The following is a 14,694-nucleotide window of genomic DNA, read 5'->3' as shown; positions in this document are numbered from 1 at the left end:
GCGTTTAGGTTTCTAGAACAACTATAGAAATAGGGCAGTTATTGCAAAAACAGGAGATGTAGAAAAACAACTGTTAGTTGGCATTAGCTATGTTTGTCAGTATTTTTTCATACAAATATTCTTAGAAGGAAAAGTAAAAACCCTAATGTATTTAAGTACTTGAAACAAAATTGTTGGAACTCTAATTCATTCACATCTTGAAAGCAAAGATTTACACAGGGGTAACAATTTCTTTTTAAAAATTTCTGTTTTGCGAAAGATTTCCTATTGCATATGATGAAGTAGAAAATAGCTTTTTAGGGTAGTTGGAATTGAAAGTCATGGATGTCCATAGTACTGTTCATAAAAGAGCCATTATTGAGCATATATCTTAAGTACTTACCTAAGATATATGCTCAAATATATACTTATGTGAGGATCTTTATGTGAGTAAACCAAAAGGGACTTGGTTTGTACTGTGATAGAACAAGAGTTATCACTTTTCTGAAACTTTTTCTTTTTAAGGAAGTGTATAAGAGAGGAGTGTAAAACACGTTTGTCTTAACCTGCACCTGAGATAAGCCTGTTTTTGCCAGGAGTTCTGCCCTCTTAGCACTAATCTCCAGTGGAGGGCTGTCAGTGCCCATCTGGATCAGTCAGCTGCTGGAGGATAGATAAGCTGCAAATTTCTCTACACCCCTCTCTCCTAACCCGCTTGCTTCTACGACATGCTGGAGGCAGTTTTGGAAGCTGTACCAAATAATATGCAGCCTGTTAATTACCTGGCCTTGTGGCAAACCTTTTTTTGTCCTCCAGCAGGTTTTCTCCAAGTGAAAATATCTAAAGTTTATTTCTAGGTTAATGAGAGTGGGGATGGTGTACATGTGTTTATTTTCATAGGACTTCACTGAAAACTTTGTAAGGTTATTAGATTTGACATACTTAACATTCTAACTTTTTTATCATCTAGAACTGATTTGAAGTATCACAGTTGTTGAACAGACCAACTGTTTAATGATACTCCAAAGCCATAGTTAGTCCTCAGCATAGGAATTGGAGTTCTTAAAGTTTACTTGTAAAGTTGTTATTTAGAACAGAGAAATTTAACAATATAAACAATATTATATTAATGATATAATATAAAGGAAGGTTAGGTTCTTATGACCACCCACAATGACTACTTAACATTGATTCTGTTTTAAAGTGTCTCAGGTGCTAGTTGGTGTTTAACAGATCATTTCTCATGCCTAATTCTTTGCATCTCTGCCTGGTGGAGGTGGGTGGACTTTGAAGCAGAGAAGAGTTTAGTGCCTGGTAGAAGCAACTGTTTCATAGCAAGAAGTAGAAAGTTTGTAGCTCTCGTCATTACTGCTCTTCCTGGGTCTGGTGGGTCAGGTAAGGTAGAGGCCTTGGTCCCTGTGAGCAGTGGCTTCTAGGAAAATAAATGAGAGCTGTTGGAAGAAGAATGGAGATTTAAAGTTGTTCTTTTAGGATCTCTACATGCTATTAATGGAATTCTGGCTAAACTTTGCAACAGTGTGTAAAATCTTAGGATTTTAGTTTTGTGGTCAGATACTGACTTCATTTAATTCAACCTCTCCTTCCCTCAATAAACCCAACCCACAACAAATATACTCCTCCTTCCAAAGCACATGTGCTTGGGCTTCATTGATTTATTTAATCAGGATTTATTGATCTGGCATATGAAGGTCTATATAGTAAGCAAAAAGGCGATACGAGTCCTTTGCTCTTAAGTAGCTCAGGTCTAGTGGGGGATACAGACATAGAATATCATGTGGCTAGTGTCATACAAGAAGGAGGTACTGAGTGCTGTAGGAACACAGGAAGGGAACAGTTCACTCGAGCTGAGATAAGGGAATGTGAAGCTGTTTTAGAAAAGATTCACAGAAACATTTTTCTTAAAGGATTGAGAACAGTTTTAGGGAGGTAAGATGATAGTTTCTTTTTTTAACTGTTCTTTCAGAGGTGTTGTTGCCCTGATGATTTTGAATGCTTTATATTATCTAGTACCTGGTAGTATAGTACTGTGTTAAAAGATTATGCAGAAGTTTAAACAGTCATTACAAAAAACCTCAGATCTGAAATTGAGCTCTGGTGGAGATTTATCTAACTTTGGTGTTGATACTTGGTTTAGAACATGGTTTAAGACCTGTTTAGTGCAGCAGTTCATGTTGATAGTGTATATAATTGTGAATCATATTCTAATATGACATTTGTCATCACTTAATGATTTTAGGTTTTCAGTTCTTAAACTTGGCCTGTAGTGTGAGATAATTACTCTGAAATTTAGGTAATTGCTACTAGTGGGTGAAGATAACCTATCAAGAGGACTTCTTTTACTTGAGCAGTTTTCAGACTTTGATCTAGTTTAGACCAGGTATGTAAATATCAAAATGGTTGAACTTAAAGTTATTCAGTAGAATGGACTGTCCTAGACAAAACTTTAAAAATGGGAAATAAAAAGTAAGAATCTCTAAATCCAATTAGGCACCTTTTTCATTATCTTGTTTCTTACTGTTTGCTCTTATACACAAACTAAGATGAACATGACTTACCCTGAAATCAATTTTGAAGGGACGTGTATCTTTTTGTTTCCCATTTTTCTGTCTTGAACTCAGAGTGCCTGTTGAACATGTCTCTCAGTTCTGGAGAGATTTCCCCACTCTTGCTGCCTTTTCAAATTGTGCCTTTGCTCTGATTCTTTTAGAATTAAAGAAATAGGAATAGAACTAGTTGTATAGATTCTATTCTGAGAATGTAACATTGCATAATTGCCTACAGTTCAGATAGAAGTCTTACTTTCATTGTCAGTGGGAGTAGCTTTTATAATATAATTTGAGGTTTATATCTCCCTTATTTTTGTAATTCCCTATTACCTTACTTAGGAAGGTCATTTTTTATAAAAAAAAAAAAAAAAAAAAACTTGTAAAACATTGGCTATATTTCCTGTGTTGTACAATATATCCTTATAACTTAAATTTTATACATTATAGTTTGTATTTCTTAGTCCCCTACCCTTTTATTACCTTCCCCCTTCCCTCTCTTCACTAGTAACCACTAGTTTGTTCTGTCTGTGAGTATGTTTCTTTTTTGTTATATTCACTAATTATATTTGTTATATTCACTAGTTTGCTATATTTTTAAATTACACATATAAGTGATATCATATAGTATTTATCTTTCTCTTTCTGACTTACTTCACTTATCATAACTAGACAGGTCATTTTAAAAATCTGCTTGCTTAATCACCTCAAAACTATTGATTTAAAGGGGCTATAATCCACCCTAATTTTTGTTTTATAAGATTTTTATCAAAGGTTGATGGAAAGTTAAAAGTTTTGAATGAATGATGACTAAAGTTTGTTTTATTATGCTCCTCTTGTAGCCTTTTTCTAATGTCTTTCTTGGAAAATAACAGTACTGTGAAGGTGATGTTTTGTTTAATCATGCATCAGTGCTTTTAAAAATAGAATTTTTCTAGAACTTTATTCCTTTACATAATAATTTTTTGGTGTGTGTGTGTTTGGGGGTGGGGTGGGTTGCAGTGGTGTGTTGGTTGTGGGATTTTAGTTCTTTGATCAGGAATTGAAACTGGCCCTCAGCAGTGACAGCATGGAGTCCTAACCACTGGACTGCCATGGAATTCCCATACATAATAAATACAGATTTGCTGGTCTTGAATGTTTTACTTAACTGTCATATTTGGTGCTCTGATTTTAAACTGACATTTACTAAGTGGTTGTTGTGTATACCAGTCATTCTACTAAGCATTTTATATATTTATCACATTTATTCCTCATAGGTTATGCTGTAAGTTTTATTATCAGCTCTCTGTTACAGATGAGGAAGCTGAGACTTGGTTATTTTTTTTTTTTGCCCAAGGTCATACAACTTTAAGTAGAATCAGAATTTGTATTTAGGTTGGTCTGGTCTGATTGCAAGCCTCAGATCTTAAACATATGTGGTTATATATAATAACATGAAGAAAGGCATTTAGGGCTTGGCTCTATCAGTTATATACTTGCAAATTAAAAAGAAGTAAGTAAACTGTAAAAAGACGTGTGTGTTCAGATGGTTTATCATCTAAAGACTACAGGTGAATGGGTAACATAGTTTTAATACTGTTCTAATGTATCAGTTTAGACTGTGGTTATTTTTGTTATTTTGATAAATTATAAAGAAGGTATAGGAACATAATATCTTAAGACTTCACAGTACATAGCTTTGCCTGTCTTTTCACATTCCTGCTTGTTTGTGTGACCCACAGCAGTCATACATTCTGGCATCTCTGTTGTATGTATACCTAATTTGGCCTTTGAGTAGAAACAGCTAAACACAGAATGTCCCTTTGGAGTTCTAGAGGAAATTATTGTTTAAGCTCTGTGAGCTTTTTTTGTTTACTGTCGTTGTAAGAGGATAAGAGGTAGAGGCAGTTTGATTAAGCTGTGCTTCCATTTACAGTCTCTCTAAATTTCCTGAAGCGTTAGATTGGGTGGATCTAGTGGAAATAAGAGGGAGATACATTTCAGTACAAATTCACAGAATTCATTTCCCATAGAAAATGATATTTTGTGCACTTCCTGGGAACTAGCTCTTTAAGGCTGTTTGACATTTGCAGCTGAATTATATGTAAGTACGGAAATGTTAATAGTTAACTGTTTTCAAAGAAATTGGACTGTAGTTCTTTGAACCAACATGTAAGTTGACTGTTGCATTTGCTAAGCTGTTTGATTATGTTGAAGTTGGATATACTAAGGACATGATTTTTTTAAGCCAAACATAATCATGAGAGACCCATTGAGTCCTTCACATAAAAAATCTAATCTTTTGATACCAACTACATGACTTTCTGGGCTTCCCAAGTGGCTCAGTGGTAAAGAATCTGCCTGCGAATGCAGGAGACACAGGTTTGATCCCTGGATTGGGAAGATCCCCTGGAGAAGGAAATGGCAACGCACTCCATTATTCTTGTCTGGAAAATCTCATGGACAGAGAAGCCTGGCGGGCTACAGGCCATAGGGTTGCAAAGAGTCAGACATGACCTAATGACTGATGAGCAAGCAAGCAACATGACTTGCCAGAAATAAAAAAGTGTTGTTCTCTTAGTAAACTCATGTTAGACTCTTATGAATATTTTAAATGCATTAGGGATACGTAGTATTTCATTTTGCTATCTAGTTAAACATTAAAAAGTCAGACACTTCAGATAAAATATATGTAAACCTTTTAGAAAGAAAACATCTTTTCCCAGTTTAGGATTTATTTTTGTATATTATACTAGCAGATGAACTTTCCTCACCTTGGTTTTTAGCAATCTCTGTTAATAGGTAGCTAAGTTTTGGGACCAGCTGATTAAGCAGCTGTTTATTTGGAGTGGTATAGTTCTGTCTCTGGGCTACTCAGAGTGCCAACAGGATGTTTCCAGCTTGGTAATTTAGCTGCCTCTGCTCTGCCATATATCACCAGGCTTCATCTAGGGTGGAGCAGTGGAGATGGTGAGAGTATTAATAGTATGTTGTACTAAGTCACTTCAGTCGTGTCCACCTCTGTGTGACCCTAAGGACTTCAGCCTGCCAGGCTCCTCTGTCCGTGGAATTCTCCAGGCAAGAATACTGGAATGGGTTGCTGTGCCCTCCTCCAGGGAATCTACCCGACCTGGGGATAGAACCTGTGTCTCTTATGTCTAACCTGCATTGACAGGTGGGTTCTTTAGCACTAGAGCCACCTGGGAAGCACTATTAATAGTATACCTGATAGGACTTGCTGACTATTGATGTAGGGTGTGAACAGAAGGAAGAATGGTGGTGCTGTTAACGGAAATAGTCAAGTGTATTTATATGTTACTCTGTGTAGACAGTATCTTAACAGAAGAAATTTTTAATTGACAATTTCATTAGTACTTTATTTTAAATTTACCAATCCTGAGTCTTCTGAATTCTTATATTTAAAGGACACCATGTAATGTTGTTTTAATTGAGAGAAAAATGAAACTTCTATTGTGCTAAGCTACTGAGATCTTGAGGTTTGTTATAGCAGTTAGTGTTACTTACCCTAACTAATAGAGAAATGAATTTTTAATCAAAGTAAAAAATACTGTTATTAGTAGGTCTGGATAAATAAAACTGTGTCACTTTTACAAGTTAAACTGAGTTTGAATTGAGATCTCAAAATCCATTCTTTTCCTAATACTGTAGCTTATAATCCAAACCAATTGAAAATTCAGTTGATGGTTGTGTGGTTTGTTACTGTGTCTAAGCACTGATTGTCCAGATATTTAAATTAAATTACTGATATTTAAACTGAATTTTTTCAGTGTTTTTTTTAGTGGAGAAAATGTCAAGTCTTATTTAATTTATGCATCTGAAAACTTTTAATCTATTATCAACCACAGTAAAATTAAATAATTCTTTTTCCTTTTCCTTCTGATTATCTGAAGGCATTTGAATATTCCATTTAAAGCAACAGTTTTAAAAATTGAGATATAATTCAGATACTATAAAATTTACCCTTTAACACGTACAAGTCAGTGGTTTTTAATACTTCACAAAGTTGTACAATCATCACCACTGTCTGGTGTTCTAATGTCCAGAACATTTTCATCACCCCATACTCACTAGCCATCACTCCTCGTTTTCTCTTTCCTCAGTCCTTGGTAACCACTAATCTACTTTTTGTCTCTATGTATTCACCTATTCTGAAAATTTCACATAAATGGAACTGTAATACATATGATCTTTTATGTCTTACTCTTACATTTAGCATGTTTACATGATTCATTCATGTTATAACATGTATGAGCTCTTCCTTACTTTTTATGACCAAATAATATTCCATTGTATGTATTAATCAGAGAAGGCAATGGCACCCTACTCCAGTACTTTTGCCTGGAAAATCCCATGGATGGAGAAGTCTGGTGGGTTGCAGTCCATGGGGTCGCTAAGAGTCAGACACGACTGAGTGACTTCCCTTTCACTTTTCACTTTCATGCACTGGAGAAGGAAATGGCAACCCACTCCAGTATTCTTGCCTGGAGAATCCCAGGGACGGGGGAGCCTGGTGGGCTGCCGTCTCTGGGGTCGCACAGAGTCGGACACGACTGAGCGACTTAGCAGCAGCAGCAGCAGTATGTATTAATAGATGTCACATTTTGTTTGTCCATTCATCAGTTGGTAGGCATTTGAGTTGTTTCTGCTTTTTTCCTCTGTGCATATTCTCTTACAGGCTTTTGTGTGGATATGTGTTTTCTCTTCTCTTTGGTATATACCTAGGGATGGATTGGATGTGTACTGAGTCATATGGTAGCTTTCTGAGGAACTGCCAAGCTTTTTAAGAGGCTATGCCATTTTATATTCCCACTAGTAATGTAAAAGGGTTCTTTCTTCACATTTTCATCCATACTTGTTTTTGCTTCATGTATTTTTTGGGTGGGGTACAATGTAATTTTGTTATGTTCTGCTTTTTTGAAAATTGATGGTCCCTTGCTGTGGAAAGATAAAAGTTTATTTGAAATAGACTATTTATTTAGAGAAAAGTTAATACTAAGATACCAACACACGATTGTTCCTTGATAATAACATGGTAATATCAGTACCATTTGCAGAAATGAACCAGATGAATTTAGCACCAGCAAGTATTTTAAGCTAGTATTGTGATTCATAGAGTAAATACTAACTAAATACTTCATTTTCTTTCTTAATGATTACATGTAAAATAACTGATACCATGAATTTCAAATAAGTTATGTCTTCCAAATCTATGTAAATGCTTTTGGACTCATAACACTTCATTTAATAGAGTGGCATTTAGCATCTCCTCTGCAGGACACATGGCTAGGCTATGGGAGCAGAGGGATGAGCTAGACAGACATGGACCCTCTTTTGTTCTTGACAGTCATATCCCACTTAGGGAAATAAACTCGTGCACATAATTACAGATTATGGTTTGTGTTATGAAGAAAACAAACTGGGTGTGTAAAAGACAATACTCTTCTTTAAGTTTGTAAATCAGGTAAGGCCTCTCTGAGAAGGTCATTTTAAAGTTAAGACCCAAAAGATGATTAAGAAAAAGTTAGGTGTGCAAGAGCTGGGAGAGAATACTACAGGAATGGTGTCTGAGTTGGTGACGAGCTTAGCATGTTTGGAGATCTAAGTGATTGCCCATTTGGCTAATGAGAGAGGAGGAAAGAATAAAATCAGAGGATGTGGGAAAGAGATGGAAAGCAGATCTGCTGGGACCACCTGGTTATGGTAAGGAATTAGAATTAAATCCAGACTGGTAGGGATCTACTAGAGAGAGACAGGAGTGATTCACATTTTTAAAAGATCACTCTGTTTACTGACTGTAGACCAGAGTGTGTGAAGACCAATTAAAGATGCTGTTTATTAATATTACAGAAGTTCAGGCAAGAGGTAACAGTTTAGATTAGAATAATGACAATGGAAATGGAAAGAAATGGACTGAGAGGGGCTTCTGGAGATAGAGTCCGTGAGATTTGCTGATGGTTAGATATGTTAGACAAGGTGAGAGAAAAATTGAGGATAACGCCCAGAGTTTTGGCTTAAACAGCTGGTGGCAAGTTGTTTAAGAAATAGGGAACAAGTAAGGGGAAAGATCTGGAGATTTGGGAACTGAGAACTGTTGTAGATGTTTTGACTTTGAGTTGCTTACTAAGATATCTGAAGGTGGGGACTTCACTTGTGGTCCAGTGGTTAAGATTCTGCATATCTTCTGCAGAGGGCATGAGTTTGATCCCTGGTCCTAGAACTAAGATCCCATGTGCTGCCCGGTGTGGCCAAAGGCAAAAAACAAACAACAACAACAACAACAAAAACTCAAAAAGATATCTGAAGGTGTTAGATGTCTAATAAATGGGTGGATATATGGATCTGGGTCTGAGAGGGAGAGAGGCCTTTGATAGAGAAGCAAATTTGCATCTCAGCTGAAGAAGCTTTCTTCACTTTTAAAATTGGATGAAAAATTTAGAAAAGGACTCTGGAGGGACAGTGACCAGTGATATGAGTGAAATGTACAAATGCCTGTTAATGGATTTTGTAAACTTTGATGGCTCTTCCAGAGGTGCACATGGTGAAAGCCATGGTCTTTTCTCCTCGCAAATGTCAGAAGCTTTTGCTAGGCACTTTTGGCCATGCTCTTCCTCATCCTGCTGAGGGACTTTCTTGGCCATTACCCAGCTCTTCTGTTCAGTGGGTATGAAAGAAAGAAAGTGAAGTTGCTCAGTTGTGTCGGACTCTGTGGCCCCATGGACTGTAGCCTGCCAGGCTCCTCCATCCATGGAATTTTCCAGGCAAGAGTACTGGAGTGGGTTGCCATTTCCTTCTCCAGGGAATCTTCCTGACCCAGGGATCGAACCTGGGTCTCCAGCATTGCAGGCAGATGTTTTTACCGTCTGAGCCACCAGGGAAGCCCGTGGGTATAGGCTTTAAAAAAATAGGACTTGGCAGTAAGGGATTATCAGTCTCTGGGCTTTTAGTAGTACTATTTCAGTCAGCTGTATTTTGGGTTAAATAGATTGTGTGCTGTTAGGTTTGAAAGTTTGATGAGTATTTGTATGTATTTCTGAAACTAGGACTCATAGTTTTAGGACTAGGAGTTCTCAAAATCTTTAATTTGGAGTTTTTAATTTTCACACAAGAATTATCATTATAGATAACTGAATGATTGCTTTATAGCTGACTCTCATGAGATTTTAGTACCTATATTCTAAACTAAGTGATCTTCCTAAATGTCTTTAATTTATATGGCTAAGTTTTTCAAGCATGGGCTTCTGGAGTCTGTGAGGTTGCTGACTGATAGTGGTCTGTATTGTTTCTGTGAAAAAATTGTTTTTAAACCTATCTACTAAATAGTTATGAGAGTAAACTAAGTTGGATTGCCACTGTACTTAATTTATATATATACATGTCAGTAGTCCAAATATTCTAGCATACTTTTATGTCCCATCTTGTTTAAAAATGATACTTGTGATAAAGTACATGATTAATTCCATTACTGCTACAGTTTAGTAGTAAAGTGGAGATTACCTATGTAGAAAGCAGCTAATACATAGTTTTCTTACATTTTGAAGTAGTTGATAAATACTTCTTTCATCCCATCCATTCAGTACATCCTTTCACTAAAAATCTGAAGGTAAGGAATTTATGCTTTGCACATGGACTTCTTGACTTTTTTTTTTAAACTAATTTCAAATATTTTTCTATGTAGAGAAGGTGAAATGAATTAAAAGTTTTCTTTTTGTTATTTATAAATGGCATTTTAAACTGATTCTTGAAAGCTCTTCAAACATGGAATAGGGCTTGCTTTTTTATTCATTAAATTGATAGTTATTGCAACTTTAACCAAACCTATTTAGCAGTATCCTAATCATGTTCTTATACATAATGAACAAAGGTAGTCTGCCACTGGTCATACAGCTTATCAATACTGTCACAAAATCTCATTAATCCTCATGAAACTGCATGATGTCAGAGAAGCAGTTGTTAGAGATTAGTATCAAATGCTCATTGAACATTTTCTGAGTGTTCTGCTCTGTTGTTAGAGGTTTGTGTGCATTTTTATTGTTGTGAAAATTCAACCTTGTGAAATGGGTACTATTATTGCCTTCATTTTTTAAATAAGAAAACTGAGGCAAAGAATGGTGGTAGTGGGATTGTGTACAAGTTTCTTAACACTTCTTCGCCTCTCTCTGCCATATTCTTCTCTAAGTTCAACTCCTTCACACAAGATTTTACCCCTTATGAGTTACTCAAGAACATTGTTCTGGAAATTTTCTGTTTTTCTCTCCTGCATCATCACTTTCCTGAGGATGGATTATTTCTATTGGCATACAAACATGTTATTTCTCTTTCCTTAAAAAAACAAAAACACAAAACAGTAAAACAAACAAGATCCTCTTTTGACTCCACTTCCCTTCCAGCTATTACTTTCATTCCCTTTCTGTCTTTAGTGCACAACTCCTTATAAATTGTGAATATTCACTATTTTTAACTGTACTCCTCTCCTTTTCTCTTAAATACATCCCAGTTAAGTTTTTACCCTACTGTTCCACCAAGATTGCTTTTATCAAGGTCACCAGGGAGCTCTATGTTGCAGGATATGGTGGGGGATATAGAGAAATGAATAGTATGAAAGAAGGATGTTATGAGTATATAACAAAAACCTAGAAACATTCAAATATCCATGTTGTAAATTTTAGTCTTTCTATGTAATGGAGCATTTAAAAAGAGTGGGGAAGACATCTTTATACTGCTAAGGAGTAATTGGCAGGGTAAAATAGGTGAGAAAACAAAGTACTAAAGAGTGAGTATCGTGTTCTACCTTTTATGTGAAAAAAGAAGGGAAACACAAGTGTGCTTATATCCACATTTGTTATGTTGTTGAAAAACCATGGAAGGGTATTTCAGAATTACAGAGGAAGAGGGTAGGGGACAGAAGCTAAACCTCTTTGTACCTTGTTCTATAATTTTTCCTTTGTTTCTCTGTATGTTATATATAATTTTAAAAATTAAATGGAAAAAAAATTCCTACACAGTTTAACAATGTCAGGATGTTAACCAAAATTACAAGTAATTTTGAAACACTATTTTGACTACATATCTTTAGTAGGATAGATCTAAGGACTGAAAAAGTGACAAGAAATCTTAAACCTCATCCAGAATTATTGCGATTATACATAGTAGGATAAAGCACATAAGTACTTTTGCTAATGGCATAATTTTGTTAATATCATTAGTAAAAAAGATTTTCAGGGTGACAGATGTGTAAATAAAATAAAAAACCGTATACCATTCAATTAAAATCAGAAAAATGAATATTCACTCTGGGTTTAAGTTTCTCCTTTGCAAAAATACATATTTTGTATCTCTCTTGAAGAATCTTAGAAATAATAGCAAGTGACCATAAGTAGCCTTAGGCCCCAGATTTTGTCTTTAGATGCCATTTCCTATTAAAAGGAATAAAGCCCCTGGAACTATGGCTTTCTCCAGGCCTGGCAAAAGAAATGTGGAAGGTGAACCTTATGTGCCCGAAAGCAAGGAAGCTCTTACATACTACAGAGGTCAAAATTATTTTCTAGCCCTAATGAAATAATGGATCTAGGCAGTTTGATCTAAGTTATTAAAAAGGTGAATGTTTGATGGAGACTTCATAGGGATGAATCAGGCTGACAATATTTAAACACACTGATCGATCTTAACATGACTAAAAGTAGGTCACCCAGTCTACATGTGCTAATAATGATGTGATACAACAGGAAGTTCTCTTGTCAAACAAAAAAGAACCTGAAGTTAATCAACCCTCTAGATCTAACTGCATTTACAGAAGACTACAGGACAAACTATAGGATACCAGGACACAGTCAGTTACATCCAGACTGCAACATGTACCCAGGGAAAATTTTGAAAGAAGTAGAAGCTGTTAAAAGATTAAAAGAGACATAACAACCCAATTCCATGTGTGGACCTTGTTTGATTCTGATTTAGACAAACCATCAGATGGTAAAGAATCTGCCTGCAATGCGGAAGACCTGGGTTCGATCCCTGGGTTGGGGTGAGCCCCTGGAGAAGGGCATGGCAACCCACTCCAGTATTCTTGCCTGGAGAATCCCCATGGAGAGAGGAGCCTGACAGGGGCTGCAGTCCATGGGGTCACAGAGTCGGACACGACTGAGTGACTCAGCACAGCACAGCACACATCCCTAAAAAGACATTTTTGAGCAAGTGGGGAAAATTGAGCTGTACTGGATATTACTTAATAAGAAATTAATGTTAATTTTATTGAAGGTGGTAATATTGTGGTTAGCTACAAAAATAATTGCTACAGATACATGCTATTTTTTAAAACGTGAGAAGAAATGATATGGGGTGTTTGCTTTAAAACTCTTTTCCTTGCCAAAAATGAAATGGGGGTGGGTAAATGAAACAAGAATAGCAAAATGTTGATAATTGTTGGAGCTAGATATTTGGGAATTCCAAAGATGGTAAGGGGCTTCATTTTATTCTCTCCACTTTGTGTGTGTTTGAGAATTTTAATAGTAAAGTAAAATCATAAGAAAAGACTGATATTTTTTGTATCAAGTGATATGACATAGGAGTATCTATGAAATGTTTGAACTGATAGTTTATTATGGCTATAGTATTTATCAAAGGAACTTCTTTAGGTTGCAGCTGAAGTAATAAGTATATTGTAGAAACTTACAAAGCATCATCTAATTCATTTCTCCAGGGCTTAAATCAGTCTTTATCGCTTAGCGTTTAACTTACATAATTTACTATTGTGCCCCACTCACTGTTCATATGTATTGATTAAAGTTTCAAGACTTGTGATATGTAGTTTCTCAAAAAAATCCTGTGTTGTATTTGGTTGTTTATATATAAGAATTTGTATATGTGCATTTTCGGAATGGTGCACTCAAAAATACTTCTGGGGAAATTAAATTCTGCCTAAAAGCTAAGTATCTTGGAAGGACAACTATACCTTTGGTACCTAAGGACCCTTGAACCACAGGTCTTAACTACAAAATGGCTCTTTTTACTGTGGTTAATTTTAATGTAAGACTCTTTTTTATTAGCCATGTTGCATATATAGACTGTTTGAAAATTGTTACAGTTATTGTTTGGATTTGGCATGTTTAGTAATTGTCAATATAGCCAATATTTGTTTTAATAGAATTCAAGGAACGCTTGCCTGTTTCTCCATTATGAAATAGGAGGTCTTATGGGAACTGTACATAAATGTTTTTATTTTAAATACCTAATGCTTGTAGTGTGAGCACTTAGCAGATTTATTAGAAGTACAAAATAAGGCAGAGATAACCAGAATTTATTTTATATTTTGGGTTGTATATGGAGATGGCACTTGGATCTCCATGCCCTTGAGTTTGTTTTTCTTTAGTCTTGTGTTTTTGAAAAATGTACAAATGTGTTCATGAGAATGGCAAGAATAATAAAAACTAGAATAGTTATCTAAAACTGTAAACTATATCCAAATGGCTTTGAATTTAAAACTGATAAATTACCCTGCATGATGTTACTAAAGAAGAAAATAAATTTTATGTATACTTTTGATTAAAAATACTGACAAAATAATGCAGAATAACACTGGTGACCTTGGAATTTTATCCCATTGTTGACTGTTAATAGAAAGCCAGCCACCTTCTCATTAATAGTCTTGAAGGTTTTTAATGACAGTCACACATGCATTGCATTATGGCTGAAAGATCAACTTCCAATTTACTTACTTTCCCCCTGTTTTAAAGATAATTTGGTAATTATCTGTATTTTATTATATCTACAGTAGATATGTTACCATTTGCTGAACTTTTAATGTCTTAAATGGAATTTGGAAAAACCAAATTCTTAAATTATGTCAGTTTTCTGCGTATTTGTGCCTAAAGGGAATTTTACTTTACCCGTAGTAAGGCATCTTACTCCCAACTTTCAATTTGTATAATTAGAAAAAGTTGAATTTTTTTCTTTATCCCATTTCTTAGTTGACGAAGGATCAGAGATTGGTGTATTCGGGCAGACTGCTTCCCGATCATCTGCAGCTGAAAGACATTCTCAGAAAAGTAAGCTTTTCCACCACTATTCAATACCAGTTACTCAGAGTGCCGAGGAAATATGTTCTGAACTTTCTTTTGATATCCAACCAATTTAGTTCTTAGACACTTAAAATCAA

At 35.5% G+C, this 14,694-nt stretch overlaps 2 protein-coding genes across 3 annotated transcripts in view; one reads left to right on the top strand and one right to left on the bottom strand.

Moving 5' to 3' along the window:
• The window catches only part of SEPTIN7 (septin 7), a 292,002-nt gene that overhangs the window by 200,865 nt on the left and 76,443 nt on the right, over nt 1-14,694 (bottom strand). The window lies entirely within an intron of this gene.
• HERPUD2 (HERPUD family member 2) overlaps nt 1-14,694 on the top strand; it is a 36,047-nt gene that overhangs the window by 2,023 nt on the left and 19,330 nt on the right. Inside the window, exon 3 of one of the 2 annotated variants that reach the window (XM_070369521.1) lies at nt 14,507-14,584. The exons of the other annotated variant lie outside the window; for it this stretch is intronic. Coding sequence (XP_070225622.1) covers nt 14,507-14,584 — 78 coding nt within the window. The remainder of the gene's footprint in view (nt 1-14,506; nt 14,585-14,694) is intronic. 2 annotated transcript variants of the gene reach the window in all.

This window comes from Bos mutus, chromosome 4 (assembly GCF_027580195.1).
Source record: "Bos mutus isolate GX-2022 chromosome 4, NWIPB_WYAK_1.1, whole genome shotgun sequence".
Classification (NCBI taxonomy): domain Eukaryota; kingdom Metazoa; phylum Chordata; class Mammalia; order Artiodactyla; family Bovidae; genus Bos; species Bos mutus.
This window is presented reverse-complemented; position numbering and strand designations above follow the sequence as displayed.